Source organism: Protopterus annectens, chromosome 12.part0, assembly GCF_019279795.1.
Source record: "Protopterus annectens isolate FY-2018-M chromosome 12.part0, PAN1.0, whole genome shotgun sequence".
In the NCBI taxonomy this organism is placed as follows: Eukaryota; Metazoa; Chordata; order Ceratodontiformes; family Protopteridae; genus Protopterus; species Protopterus annectens.
In genome coordinates, this window is record NC_056746.1 from 503968243 (window position 1) to 503984416 (window position 16174).

The 16174-nt window shown below is 42.1% G+C and overlaps 1 protein-coding gene across 1 annotated transcript in view; it reads right to left on the minus strand.

The window, feature by feature from the left end:
• The window catches only part of SDR42E2 (short chain dehydrogenase/reductase family 42E, member 2), a 525257-nt gene that overhangs the window by 97281 nt on the left and 411802 nt on the right, over positions 1-16174 (minus strand). The window contains exon 9 of the mRNA XM_044089637.1: positions 6284-6421. Coding sequence (XP_043945572.1) covers positions 6284-6421 — 138 coding nt within the window. The remainder of the gene's footprint in view (positions 1-6283; positions 6422-16174) is intronic.

Below are 16174 nucleotides of genomic sequence, written 5' to 3' on the forward strand. Positions count from 1 at the left end.
CCTTTAAGGAAAGACTTGCAAAGTTTGTGAGACATTAATGAAGGTTCAAAAGAAGCATGAAAATTAGAGATAGCCGCTAGCTGAACCTTAATTGTGGAAACTGAAGAGCCCAACTGAAAAAGAGAGGCCAGGAAATTCAAGACCTCCGATACTGGGGCGGTAAGAGGGTCTATACCTCGTTGCTGAGCCCAGAAGGTGAACCTTTTCCATTTGCTGGAATACAGTTTGACAGTGGAAGGTTTGTGAGAGGAAGACAATATGTGGAGCACCTCCGGAGAGAGGGAATTGTCTCGGACTAAGGATGGAATCGGAGTAACCATGCCGCCAACCTCAAGGACCTGAGAGATGGGTGAGACTGTCCTGACTGATGAGTCAACAGGTCCAGCACCGGATCCAGAAACCATGGACCTTCTACCGCATACCTCCGAAGGAAGGGGAACCAAACCTGACGAGGCCAGTGCGGGGCAATCAAAATCATTTTGCTCTCCAGGTAAATTGCCTTCTGTATCACCCTCGGCAGGAGGGGAACCGGAGGGAAGGTATAAAGGAGACCGGGGGGCCAAATGTGGGTTAGAGCGTCCCTGGGAATCTGTCCCTGAGAGGGGAACAGAGTGAAGAACTCTCTGCACTTCGCATTGTGGGGGCTGGCAAACAAGTTGCAGCAAGGGAGACCCCATTTGGTGAAGATTTTCGCAGCCACTCTTTGGTTGAGGGACCACTCGTGGGGTAACAGGATGGTCCTGCTTAGTCTGTCCGCAATCACATTGGATTTCCCCAGTATGTGCGTTGCCATTAGAAAGCGGTTGGTAGCTACCGCCCAGTGCCAAAGTCTCATGGCTTCTCTGCACAGTGGGTATGACCTGGTCCCACCTTGCTTGTTTATATACCAAACCACCAACATGTTGTCGGATAGGATAGCAATCGGACCTTGCGGGAGAGCGTGATGGAGAGCTTGTAGTACCAAGAGTACCGCTCTCATCTCCAGGATATTGATATGCAAATGCGCTTCCTGGAGTTGCCACGTGCCTTGGACAGACCTGTCCAGGTAATGACCCCCCCCACCCTACCTGGGAGGTGTCTGTGGTCAAAGTGGCAACGGGGGACTGAGGAATAAAGGGTCGCCCCTGGTCGAGATTGGATCGGAGGAGCCACCAACGCAGATCTCGACGGCAACTCTCCGTAATCACAACTAAGTGGTTCAAGGGGAGTTCCTGATAGGACCATTGAACCAACAGAAGCCATTGCAGAACCCGCATGTGGAGTCTGGCTAAGGGGACTAGGAGTATAGTTGATGCCATCGAGCCCAACACCTGTAGAATCAGATGGGCCGGAGCTCTTGATAGGGGGAGGCAGGATCTGACTTGGTTCTGCAAAACTTGAATTCTTGCTGCCGGTAAGAAGGCGCGCATCCTTTTTGTATATAATTCTGCGCCTATAAAGGTAATACTCTGAGATGGCTGTAGTACAGATTTTTGCCAGTTGAAAGTAATTCCCAGGAAACGGCCCAAGGTGACCGTGGCCATGAGCGCCTGAAATAGTAGATGCTTGGAGGTGGCAGTAAGGAGCCAGTCGTCTAGATATGGAAACACTTGGAATCCTAGACTTCTCAGGTGAGCAGTCACCACTGCCAGACACTTGGTGAATACCCTGGGGGCTGTGGTGAGACCAAAGGGCAGTGCTCGGAACTGGAAATGACTGTCTCCCAGGCGGAAGCGTAAATGCCTCCTGGACTCTTGACCTATCAGAATGTGATAGTAAGCATCCTGGAGATCTATGGAGCACATCCAGACATCCTTCTCCAATAGTGGGAGAATGGACTGAAGGGTGACCATTCGGAATTTGGACTTTTTCACAAAACGATTCAATGAACTGAGGTCCAAAATGGGCCTGAAGTCCCCTGTCTTTTTTGGCACCAAAATAATCTTGAGTAAGTTCCTGATCCGATCTGATCGGTGGGGACAGGCTGGATGACTCCTTTTTCTAGCAGCTTTGAAACCTCTATTGCTGCCTGATCCCGCTGACTGGGTGGCACGTCCGGGATTTCCCTTAAGGAAAGGGGGGGCTTGATGAAGGGAATGAGATAGCCTCCGGTTATAATCCGGAGCACCCACTGATCGCTGGTAATAGCTTCCCAAGCTTGTGGGTGTTCCGCAAAACGACCCCCAACTGGCTCCGGAGCTGCACAGTTGGGCACCCACTCAGGGACGTTGAGTGTAGGAGGAACCACGAAAGGAATCGCGGTCTCCAGAGTTACGAGGGCCTCTGCCGCCTCTGGGGCGGCGTCTTCCTGAATTCCCCCCCCCTGCCTCTAGAGGGGGGATCACTGGGTGGAGTAGGGAAAGACCTCTGAGTTTTCCTGAACCACATTTTCCCTCCTCTCTGGGCCTTGGGGTAAGGCCTAGAGGGAGCAGAAAAACGGGCCCCAACGGCAGTCAAGGTCTTGCCCTCCTGCTCGCACCGAGTCAGTGTGTCCTTCACCTTGGGTCCAAACAAAGATGACCCATCAAAGGGGGCGTCGGCGAAGGAAGACTTGAAGGCCTCCGCAAATGAACACAAGCATAACCAGGTATGTCTCCTGAGGGCGACGCCTGTTCCCGCTGCTCTACTCGCCCCTTCGGCCGCATACGAGATGAGCCTCATGGACGAGTTCACAATGGAAAATAAGGTAGTCATCTGGGCGCCAACAGTGTGGGCTAGCGCCTCAGGTAGATTACCTGTGAGGGACTCATTTAGCTCTTTAAGGAGATCCCTTTGGAGCCTAGTAAAATGACATAAGTAATTCAGCGACCGTAAAGTAAAGGCCGCTGAAGAAAGAGTACGCTTCCCGTACCTATCCATGCTCCTGGAATCCTTATTAGGAGGGTGGATAGACGTTGAAGCCTCTGCCACATCCTGCTGTGTGGCAGATGCCACCACCATTGCATCTACAGCAACTCCTTTTGTTAGAAATTCCTTTTGAGGGGGGGCTGAAAGAAATTTATTCGGTCTTGCAGGCACCGGTTCCACAGAATCAGGGTGTTCCCAAGCCCTTCGAGAAACCAAATCAAGCAATTCATCGAAGGGCGGAGACACCCAGGAGGTGGAGGGCTGGGCCCCGAAGGCCTTGAGGAAGACTGACTCCTCAGCGGAAGGGGTTTTGGCCTGCCAATCTCCTCTCTGTCTCAGAATCTCAAGGATATCCGAGAAAGAGACATCATCCGAAGATGATTTAGGGGACCCTTCCGCGTCATCAAGGTCAGTGTCCGATGTGACAGACTCATCTTGGGAGTCTACGTGCTTCCTCTTGCACAATTTCTTCCGTGGAGGCTCATCCGAAGCAGTTTTGGATGGACCCCCCGGAAGAAGGGAACCCCCGACGGGGGTATCCTCAGGCCCTGGGGCCCCGCTGTCATGGGACTGCAGTACGGCAGAAGCACCAGTCTCCAGGTCTAGGGACGGTGAGGTGGAAGCCTGCTGAGCTGGCAAGGACATGGCCAGCGTGCTCCTCATGGCCTCAAAGGCCGGACCTCCAGACTCCATGGAGATCACTGGCCGCGAGGCCACGACGGCACTAGGAATTCCGGCAGCCGATGCTCCGAGGGGAAGACTAGGTACCGAGGCACCCAGTCCCAAGATGTTCCCCTCGGCCCCGGCTGAGGAGGTCCCAGTACCAAACCCTGAACCCGAGGACAGGGTAGGAACAATGGTCGGTGCCGATAGACCTCGAGGGGGTCTCGGTTCCGACCGTACGGCTCTGCCTTGCTCCACCATCACCGACTCCAACGGCTCCGAGGAGGTTGGAGGAGGAATCGAGTGTTTCGGAGGGGGGATTGGCTTCGAAGCCAACTGGGCCGGAGCCGAGACCATTTGTGCAAAAACTGGAGACTGGAAAAGCCTCTGAATAACCCTATCCAAATCCGAATCCGACAGTTTTGAGGATTTAGAGGAAGTAGACAAGGGTCGAGACGACTTTCCTCTCGGCTCAGACAATGTAGGGGACCGGCTCCGAAAAGGCTCCAACACTATCGGCACCGGATCCGGCACAGCACTAATAATGATCGGCGCCGAAGGAGCTTTCGGAGCCGAGGGGGAAGAGTCTGAGCTGCACACCTCCACCGGCTCCGAAACCATCGGGACCGATGGAGGTGATTCGCCTCTCGATACTCCAACCTTCGGTTCTGAAACTAATGGAGCCGAGGAAAGAGGCATCGAGGCAGACCCTTTGACCCTCGGCTCCGAAGTCAGTGGAGCCGAGGAAGAAGAGGTCGACTTATGCTTCTTAGCAGTCGGTTACGACGGACTTGTCGGAGCCGACGACCTTTTCTTTTTAGAAGCAGTAGAAGATGAATCCAAAGCTTCCTCAAAAGAGGGCTTAATAAGACCCTTCAAGATCAATTTATTTTTTCGCTCTTGAAGAACCCTAGAAGAAAAAGCATGACACACACTACATGTCTCCTGTAAATGTTTAGGTCCTAAACAATATACACATATAGAATGACTGTCTGTAATAGACATTTTATAATTGCACCTGGTGCACTTTTTGAACCCTGATTTTTGCTCTTTAGACATGCCTATACACTATCAATAACAGTATTGAATACACAAAATTTTGTGCCAAGAACAGAAGTAACTAAGAACACCAAACTGTTAGAGCACGAGAAAAAAAGGGCACGAGCTCTCCAGAGAGAGATTTACCTCACAAGTGAAAACAATCAGGAAAGAACACGACAACAACGGGCAAAAGCCCTCTAACTTAAACGGGCTTTGCCCGGAAGAAAAAAAGTGAAAAAAAAGTGAAATAATAATACAGACACTCCACCAAGAAGGGCAAAGGCCCTCTAACTTAAACGGGCCTTGCCCGACCAGCGATATACAGGTATCAGCAATAACAGTCAATCACTCACACAACAAAAAACACAAAATAGCCGTTAAAACAGCTGTTGTATTAAATTGTGAAGAAAACCCAAGGTCAAAGACCAGAAAAAAGGTAATGAAAAAACACTTAGCTCCAGCCAAGTCGAGACCACGTCCAGCTTGTAAAGCGGCAAACGAGATCTGGGGAAGCAGGTGTGGTGCATCCTGGGATAGAGGGTAGCCCAGCCAATAAGAGACTTCGTTCTAGTGTACTAGTTGGCCGAGTCGGAGCCGATGGATCGGCTCCGAGCCCATCAGTTATGAATGTAGGCGAGATAGGATCCCATTACATCTATCTTTATCTGTCATTATAGCTTTCTTTAGATGCATACAAAGTAATAAGCCCTCTAGAAGTTGTGACAAGACATTCAACAGAAGTCTTGAAGCCTCACACCATAAGTTTTTATTTTCATTTCTTGTTTTCTTAATTGTACTAATGTGAAACGAAGAGCAGCAACCTAGCTTTTGCCATTCTTTTCCTGTTAGCAGACTTAACAATTTACTGTCTGCATAATTTGGGCTAGAAATGTGCATCTTAAAATATATTGTCGCAAATAATCACTAACATTCGTACTTCTTTAGGACTGGCATTGGTGGCATCTAGACACTTGCATGTGGTAGTGGAGCTGTGATATATAACAGAAAATAAAACTGATCAATGAGGAACCATGCTTTAATGTGCAGGCAAGACTGAGAAAAACTGGGAAATAACTGCACTGAAGAGGGAACAGCTAAATAATTTGGCCCTTTCAGATTGCTCATGCAAATGGGACTCTCCTTTCTTGTTTGTCTTTGTTGGAATTGGACTGTGGCAGAATGGAGGTACTGTATGTAGGGGGCTCACACCTCCTCAAGGGAGATAGCTGGGTGCAGGGGACTTGCAGCTCATTAGAGCCATGAGATCCTGTATTACAGTGGTAAAGATAATGTAACAATGGCCAAAAGGTGAAACTGAACAGCCAGGTGCTTAGGAGCATGGGCCAAGACTCCCACAACTGGTGTGACTTTCTGTGGCAGGCTATGACTATACAGACAAATGCAAAGGAGTGATGCAATTATCCTCTTCCCTTGCTTATAATATTTACAGAGGGGATTTCCTTTTAATACTGAGGACAATGTATGGGTAAGTAATATCTCTAATTAGAAGTGAATATGTGAAGAAAGAGAAAACCAGAAGAGCTTTCTAACAGCACATATCTATATGGCCCCAGAAGAAAAAAAATGACAAATATATGAATGGAAACCATAAACAAAATAAACAGCAATTTAAACTATTAAAACTGTTTTTTTCTACAGCAAAACACATTTTACCCATTCAGGTGTTAATACAATGTTAATAAATTGTTTTAAGAATCTAGTCTCTATTATTGTTTCACAAAAGTAAACTTACTGCAATGTAACCTTTGGCAGACGTTAGTGCCACAGATGCCAAGATATGAGCATCAACGAGATTGTTTACATGAACCCAGTTCATTCTGGTGGCAGAGTTTCCAAAGGTGAAACGAAATAACCCATTTTCTATGTTAGCCTGCAGAGAGTAATGTCAAAATTAACAATTTTATACTTTCCTGAAACAGTAATGTGAAACAAAAGACGAGTCACATTACTGTTAGTGTTTCAATATGATTTGATCAACTCTCTCATCTAAGTTCTTAGGAATTAGACCTTAGTTTGCAATTATATGTTAAATAAGTTGCGGCTCATTTGACAATGAACTGGGCTGAATAAAGAATAAAATGTTTGTTGAATATTTATTAAAATACCAAAAAATGAGTGTCAAGAATGGATTTTCTCTTGATGAATTATTTCAGACACTACAAATGTCAAAATACATTTCAGTACTTCAGACCATAAAACATATTTATAGTCTCTGAGGCATGGGTACAACAGTTGCTGCAACTTAAATGAAGCTCATAGTGCTGCTTGGTTAAAAAACAAATGAATATTATGAAACACTGTTTGCCTGAGAGAAGTAGTCAGAAACATAAATAATATGTCTTTATAGTTTGCACTTGTTTTATCACAAGTTCTGTAATGAACGGTTGTGTTGTTTGTGTAAAGGAAAACTACTGTACAGATAAAGTAACGAGAAACAGTACTGTGTATGAGAATATGCAGAGAATTAACAGGTTCTGAATGATGATTGCATATTTCTGCTGTCTATTAAGAGTATAGATTATGATTGGAAAACATTTTCCAGAAGGTATGATGTGAGACTAGTCTGTACTTTGTTTCATGTACTTAAAGTCTGTAATTCTGCCACGTTAGCTAGATTACAAATTACTTCACACTACATATAATCTCAGTTTGCTGCTATTCTATACTGAACAATAAAGCTTGTGTCTCAGTGAATGTACTGAAGATATACAGTAATAAGGACCCTATTAACAATGTTAACAAAATTACTGACCAGCTTCTAGATACATTGCTTCTGCTTGTAAACAGTGTACAAAATGAGTAAAAAAAATCAATGCATTTCTTTGGTGCACTAGAATTGGTTCTGAAATCAGTTTAATTGATTTCAGCAATGGCATTTACATGCTTGGTGATACAAACAAAATATCCAAAATACATTTGTAAACTTTGACAATAAACAAAAATCTTTTTTAGGATACTTCTTAAGTCATGACAAGTAAACGCTGCACCAACAAGTGGCACCACTCCATATCTAATTTCTCTGTGATGCTTATCTTGGGCTTTCCAGGCCAGTGAAAGTCATTATCATCATGACTAGTCTAACCAGCAATGAGTTAGTTCTTCCCCAAAAGAGGTGAAATAAGAATATCTGCTTGTGGGAGAATGCCATGGTGAGGAAGGAAGGTGACTTATCCTGTGGCAAAAGGAAGCTTCTTAAATGGGCACCTTGTTTGTATCTTCTGCCATTTGTTTAGTGGTTGAATAACATGAGATGGGAGAAGACAAGATAGCATATCTGAGGTTTTATTAGAGCTGACCCATACATGTTGGGAGTATTTTCATCCTAGCTATAATGTTTTACTTCATGACTAGTCTGCACCCGGCAAATAATTGTGATAGCTTTTCATTTTTTAATCTCAGTTAATTGGTCAAATTCCTTTGCAATGATATATTGGCAGATTTTTATTATATTTTACTCTTTTTTGTGATGCTCATGGGATGCACTCACAGTCCTCTGCTATAACATACTGAAACTAGATTTGTTTATCTTGCTTGTTATCTTGTGTCATTAATTGCTCTGATCTTTTGGTACTTATGTAGTACATGGTAAATACTGATAGCTACACTTATTATCAACATCATCAAATTTTAGGGCTTAATGCAAGGACTAAAGGCTATTATTTTCTTCATTTTAGAGTTGGTTTATTTTTGATAAATGTTTGCTTAAATAGGTGTAGCTATATGTAGTTACTTGTTTTATGTTAACTTGTTATAATTAGAATCATACTTGGCATGGATCATAATTCTATTTCTGTATATGGATATGGCCCTCTTCTGGTTAATTATGTAATGAGAGTAAACTTATGGTGTTACAATGTGGTTTATTGTAAAAAATAAATAAGAAAATATTTAAAAAAGGAAATAATACCTCACGCAGCTGACAGATTAGCAAAACTAATAAGAAGTAAGATAAATGGAAAAAAGAAACAATGGCGTGTCTGGTTAAATTCACACTAAAGACATGCCAGTGTAGTAAGTGCTCAGCTGCACCAGGTAGTGTTGTATTTTTGCCAACTTTGTGTGCATAGATTCTGTAATGAAGATATCAGTTCACCAGTAGACGAGATGGAGAAGTAAATAGAAGAGGAGCATATCTTGTTCCACTGATGTACAAGGCAGGAGGAATACACAGAAATGTAACATGAAGCTTTAAGTTTTTGTTACTTATCAAGCTGCATGTACTTCCAGTAGTAAAGGTTGACTTAAGTCTGTATTATAGCTAAGCATAATGCAAACAGTTGAACATACATAGGTCATATATCAAAAAGTGAAATGGTAACCTTTGCTAAGGAACTATTCTATGCTCTATAATTATTAGATGTATTGTAACTGAAGTGTCCCACAGGGTTCGAGCAGGAAGAAGTAAGGCAGAGCAAGGAAGGGATAGGGACTAGACCAATATGAATCTTCATCTAGGCTAGACAAACTGGCTGAATGACTAGTAAGTACATTTGAGACCAGTTTACTCCTAAGACAGATCTAAAAAGTCCAGGAAGATAACCATAGCTGGACCCTTTGCATCTTCCCATAGGAAGATATGATGATCACTCATTTACTCTATCTTGCGATTCACGCCTGCAGTCATAGCCTAGGGGTAAGGGTGAAAAGCTATCCATCTACATTGCTGTTGCTAAATCTGGAGCCCTGCTGTAAGCTGTTCTCTGCAGTCATGGAAAAGAGTGATTCATAAAAATATCTAGCTCAATGTACATGACTAAAGATGGCATTATAATTACATGTTCTGTAATGATAATTCCATTACAATGAGTACTCCCACTGGTAGAAGTTTCATAATCTGAAAGATGTGGGTGGGGAGAGCATGTGTTTGCAGCAGTAAGCTAGCCTGTTTCATGGATGGTAGTGTTGACTGGTAGGTTCTTCTAACCACATAAAAGTATGTATTACTTTGGATTTGCTAGAGTTTGTGCAGATATTTTTGCTTTTGCCCAGCTCTGTAATGATAAGCAACACATCTATATAGGAGGATGATCAGTCTTTTATAGCCATTAACAATGATTACAGGTACACATTTCTGGTCCACTACTTTATATCGGTGTGACCAGACAGTGCATGTTTTTTGTTGACTTTTTGAATCAGGTAGATCTATGTACAGGGCCTTACCTTGTTGTGTATCCATGCTTTTAAATTACTTTTCAGAGGTTACTGCATGTTTTTAACATGTACCAGCCCTATCTCATGGAGTACACTGTTTATGAATCCCCCATCACAATCCTAATACCTTATAGATTCATAGCAGCTTACTAGGCTATTGATCCATGAGGATCTTTATAAGCCTTTCCATATATTCCCATTAAGTTTCTATCCCTTATAATTTAAGTACAAATAACCCAGAGATGCGCAGAATATTCACATGTTGCTCCTATCCATGAGGGACAAGGATGTTAAACCAGGGGTGGATTTGTATTTATCCATCCATTCATCTAGATCATGTTTGAACAGTGTAAGAGTTGTACTTTGTTTTATGTGGAAATAAAATGATCCCAAAGAAGTGGTATCCTCTGTGATGCATATCTATCCCTCCAACATGTTCTATTTATATTGCAAAAGAGCTTCACGTCTCTAGAGTGGAATTTTATGCTCCCACTGGACTTGCGAATGTACAGAAGGCCTAATAGGATAGTGTCTGTTGAGGTTCTGCACATGAAGCAGAGATTGCTCCTTAATAGCCTGTATGTTACTGAGAAGTGGGACAAGGATTTGAGATGGTCTGCATAGTTTTTATGATTTAGGATCTTGATTTTCTAAGAGAGAAAGCATGGGCTTTCAAGTTCTGTCAAATGTTTGGATAGATACATGATAAAGTGGGCATTATACTCCACGATCAGATTGATGAGTGTGAAATACAGAGGAATGATCACATCCCTGGACCTAAATGGCACATCTTTAATAATAAGCTTTGCAATGAAAAAGAACCTTCTTACAAAAGTTAATATGTGATGATTGAGGGACAATTCATTGTCTACATAGGTTCCCAGGTCCCTAACTACTGGATCAGTTTTCAGTGGTGTATTGTTAGAGTGATAGTTATAAGAGTCTTCTTGCTTACTAAGGGATGCTATTATATATTTCCTAGCATTTGGTTTTAGTCCATGGTTTTGACACCAGCTATTGATTTGGGAAAGGCTCACTACGAATAAAAAGAAACAACTGTTCAGAGCTCTGTGAGTTAGTGTTACACAGAATAAACAATGCAGAAATTACAAAAACATCTAATACATGCAGCAGTGTTTCTTACTGATCAACATGTACCTGGAAACAGACAAGGGTGACAGTGTCTCAAAGCCTCTGATACACTTCTGAGAGCAATTCCATACTATTATGTATGTAAAACTGGAAGAGGCATATGTTGTCATTCGGAAACCTCTAAAACAGAAAGAACAAAAGCTCCTCTACTGCTGAAAGGACTATCATCTCAAAGTGAAGAGAAGACATGAAAATTGCATTGACATTTGGCATAGGAGTGGGGACCTTAATGAAATGAATCAGGTGTTGATGACTACACTTGCTCAGTCATAGCTGGTTTGCAGTTACACCAACCTTGAGTTGTGTGGAATGTGAAAAAAAGTTCTTATTCAGCAGTGAGATAACATATGTTATGAGAAGGTGTCAGAATCTGGATTAATCCAGCAGAAATTAAAATGTTTTATGCTCAATGTACTAGCAAAAGATTCATGTCATTACCTTGATGCTTCTCAGAGGATTTCAGCTCTTTCAGGAACAATAATCTCTCATAGAAATTGACTCCTAAGTAACTGATGATGTCTGCTATAGCAGTAAGGAGACCAGGTATTTGTGATGACACAAGTGTGAGATCCTGATAATGTATGGTCTTCTAGATCCTCATAGCTTACTAGGAATGGGAAATAATGTATTTCTCTTTCACATACTGATAAAAAACACTAAATTTGTTACAATATGTGTAGAATAAGAAATGTGTAAGATGCTTTTAAAAATGCAAGTCCATGAAAAGACATGTAGGTAGGTGCATGCGTGAATGGGTGTGCCTTCTTCAAAGGTTGGCCGTCGGGCTGGCAACTCGGCACCATATAAACTCCATTGTCAATCATTAATGGACTGGAATTCCACTGTGGAGACCCCTACATGACTACCCATGTTAGCTACCCAGCTTAAATCAGATGTATCTGCCATCATATGTAGAATTTTTGAATTGACTGACTGAAACATGGCTTGTTAATTCATCTTGAGGGATGAGGAAGCAACCAGTGTCATCAAACTGAAACTTTTGTGGTACTGGTCCAGCTGTACACTTCAGCCTCTCTGAACAGTTTACATTATGCTGATGGCAAAGATAAAAGTACAGCTGCGTAAGTAAACTTACCACAACAGTAGATGTTTGAATAACTGCTACAATAGCCTACGCTATATGGGTTATATCCTGCATAGGATATAACAGCTGGCCAGCTTGTTAAGCTTCAGGGCACCTTCCACACACCCAAACCATTAGATAACATGAACTGAGCTGACTAAAAGACAGATTTGGGCACCAAGCCCTTTACAGCTTTCATGACAACTGAGAGAGGGAGGCTAAGCCCTGAAAGGACAATGCTTGGTAAGGCAAAACACATAGGTCCACAGACTGGCATTAAAAACACTCCAAAAAACAAAAGGGATGAAGGGATGGAGTGGCTACTGCAGCAGTGATCATTCGAGCATCTACTGTTATGGTAAGTTTACTTACACAACTGTATTATGTTCATCATATTTATCTCCATTGCAATAATCTAAGCTTTATGTGTAGATTACCATAGTTTAGAACAAGTCCGTCCACTGAGCAGCCCCAATCCAGATGCCTTTTCTGTGGCCCATGAAAGCCTAGATTGAAAAAAAGAAACATACATTTTCTTTGTGGTTAACTGGTTCTGTCACTTTAAAAGGGTTCAGGGCGAGTTAACCGCGCTTTGCATTTTTACATCTGCACAAACATAGAACTACTATATAATGCAGGTTCAGGACAGTTCCAGCTCATTGGTGGTTGCAAATGGCATTGGATATCATTGGTAGTTTTCTTGGTTTCACTGTTTTTTTTGCAGAGTCTGCAGTGGTTGTTTGCTTGTGTGAATTAGGCGGGAAAGGAGAGTGATTGTGTGTGTGTTTGTATGGCTGTAATGCTGGTGTGTGAGACGGTTATGCATATGTGAAGTGAAAAAAGTGGAATGATTACATACATGAGTGCTTGTATGGATGTAATGCTGGTGTGTGAGATGTTTAGACCTGTGTGAAGTAAAAAAGTGGAGTGATTACATGCATGAGTGTTTATATGGCTGTAATGCTCGTGTGAGATGTTTATGCCTATTTGAAGTGAAAAAGTGGAATGATTACTTACATGAGTGTTTGTATTGCTATAATGCTGGTGTGTGACATATTTATGCCTGTGTGAAGTGTAAAGTGGAGCAATTACATGTGTGAGTGTTGGTATGGGTGTAATGCTTTTGGATGAGTTAGGTATGCAAGAATGTTGTACTCCTGTGTTACAAAAGACTGACTGAGTGCGTATTTGCTTGTGTTAAGTATGAAGTGTGCTTGGGTAGAGTTGGGAGTGTAAAAGTTGAGTGAAGTGTGTGTGTGTGTGTGTGTGTGTGTGTGTGTGTGTGTGTGTGTGTGTGTGTGTGTGTGTGTGTGTGTGTGTGTGAGGCAGGGGTTTGGAAATAAAATTAGTGCTATTAGCCTGAGGCATTAACTGAATAAGAGAATGTAAATTAATATATATTTTCAAAATTAAAAGAAAGAAAATGTTTAATTTAGGTGCTTGTTCATGCATGGACATACCACTGAAGGGGTCGTTAGGGGAAATGTTTCATTTTGGTATCCATGAAGTTGTTGTGCAAACATGGACAAACTACTGAAGGGGTCACTGGGGGGAATGTTTCATTTTGGTGCTTGTGCATACAATGAAATATTACTGAAAGAGTTGTTGGGGGTATGACGTCCAGATAATATCCCACTGAACTGCCACCAAACAATGTGACGTCTTCCGTTATCCCGTGTCAGTAACTAAGGAGCTTCAATCCTTACTACTCACTCCAATGTGAGACTGTCACTTAAACAGGAGTAATATTTCACAATTTTCCCCTAATGGCACAACAGGAGCACACTCTATAACCTGGGCCTGAACTGTATATTTCTGTCCACCCCAAATATAACTCCTTATTACACAATTCAGAGCAATGTGTCCCAGTTTAAGACTTCTGATACACTCACGCTTAAATAAATTAAATCTCACCCATCCTAACACTTCTGGGAAAGCCTGGCACAGATTTCCAGCTGTGTTCCCTCCCCAAAATAATGCAGTAATGCTGCCACCAATCAGAGTACCTTTATGCCCTCTTAAAGGGGTGTACAATTATGCAAATTAAATATTAAAACAAATAGTAGTAAATGACCTAAGCAGTCAGGCTTTCGGAGTGGCCCGGGAAGTTATCAAGGCAAGTATAAGCACTCTCAAATCACCAAAGAAAAACACCGATTGTCCAGCCACAATGTAAGTTAATAAAAATATTTAATATTGAGGAAAATGATTAAAAATATAAAACAGTAATTTCCCATAAACAAACAGAACTCAATTACCAGGAAAATGAAATCTATACTCTAGGATAGAGATCCAACATTCAGAAAAACTCTAACTGATCTGATTATATTTATAATTTCCTAACTGACTAAAAAACACTGTCCCTGATCTAAACTAAATTACTACAACAGAGCAAAGGCAGGCTTACAGTTCTTGGTGAGTCCTTTTGGGTATCTACTGCACAGTATATCTGTCAACAACTCATAACTGTATCTAACAACTGAAAATTGTAACTGACAACTGCAATTGACAACTGACTGTTAACTGTCTTTAGCAGGATTTTTTATAGAGTAGCCTAACTGTCACAACCGTTCCAGTCCTAATTTTCATTTCATATTTTGAAAATCAACAACAGCTGTTTACTAAAGTTCCTTCCTGTCTTTCAGCTTCTGACAGTAACGCATAGCAACTTCAACATTCCAATGACAACGTCTTCAGATCAGCTGAGTCTGAGACAGTTTGTCTTTAGAATCTTTCTTCACAAGCATGCACAGTTAGAAATGTAAAAGGACATTATTCAAGTCTTTAAAACATTCTGTACAGATTATAAATCAACATATAGGAACTTATTTACAACATCATAGCTAGTCATGCTGGCATGTAACACACAGGTTAATCTGAAATTATATACAAAAACTCAGCCAGACATGCTAGCACAAATAACAGTGTCTAATTTCTTCACATTTCTCCCCCATGACTCAAACATGGTTTTCAAGTGACCCTTGAAAAATGACACTTGAGAAAAATCGGTCTGTCTGGGAATATCAACCCACTCCTCTCTGGGGCAATCCATTTATATTGGCATTAATAACCCCACTACACTGTATTTCACCTTCTGAGGAAACTTGGTTGAGCACAGCCCAAACCCCACAATCCAAAGCATCCACTTGCACAACAAACTCTTCACTATAATCTGGGCTGGCCAACAAAGTTGGTCCTCCCAAAATCTCTTTTAAGTTTTTGGAATGCCTGTTCACAATCTGTGATCCACACTACCTAATCTGGTTTATTTTTCCTAATTAGGTCAGTAAGGGATGCAGCCACTGCACCACAACTGGGCACACATTTTCCACAGTACACTGCTGTCCCTAAAAATGCTCTCACTTACTTTTTAGCAACAGGAAATGGCCACGCTTAAATAGCTTCTACTTTGACAGGTTCTGGCCTAATCTTACCACTCCCCACTCTGTGTTCTAAGTAAATGATCTTTATCATACCCACCTGACACTTACTGGGTTTAATGGTTAACTTTGCCGTTTTAAACTTGTCTGCAAATGCCCATAGAATAGTTTTTAATGTAGAGTTTATCCTCTCCACAAGACTATTAGCCCGGGGATAGTAGGGGTGATCTTTAAATGTTTCACCCCACAATGCTTCCACAAACAATTCAGCAGGTCTGACATGAAGTTGGCACCTTGGTCATTCAGTATCTCCCTTGGAAATTCTACTGTGCTGAAAATTTCTAGTAAAGCATTTTCCACCTTTTCTACATTAATATTACCCGCAAACGGAATATTAGGGAACTATAGCTTTAAGTGGCAGATGGTGGGCTCTAGGCTCTACCAACTGCCATACCACCTCACCTTTCAACCCTTCCTTAGGAGTCCACTTTCTATACAGCAAACCTTCCTTCTCTGCCACAATATCACCTGCACAAGGAACATTAAGGACTATAACTAGAAGTGGCAGATGATAGGCTCTAGGCTATACCAACTGCCGTACTACCTCACCTTCCAACCCTCCCTTAAGAGTCCACTTTCTATATAGCAAACCTTCCTTTTCTGCCTTAGTTGCTTCCATAGCCATCTCTCTCAAGCTTTGTAATGTATGGTCTGTAAGTTGAGCCTGGTTCAACTATACATTTGTGACTCTCCTAAGATCTGTAAGTTGAGCCTGGCTCAACTATACATTTGTGACCCTCCCAGGCTCTACATCCACAAGAAGTCTAGTAATTTATGACGTCTATGTCTTACTGTC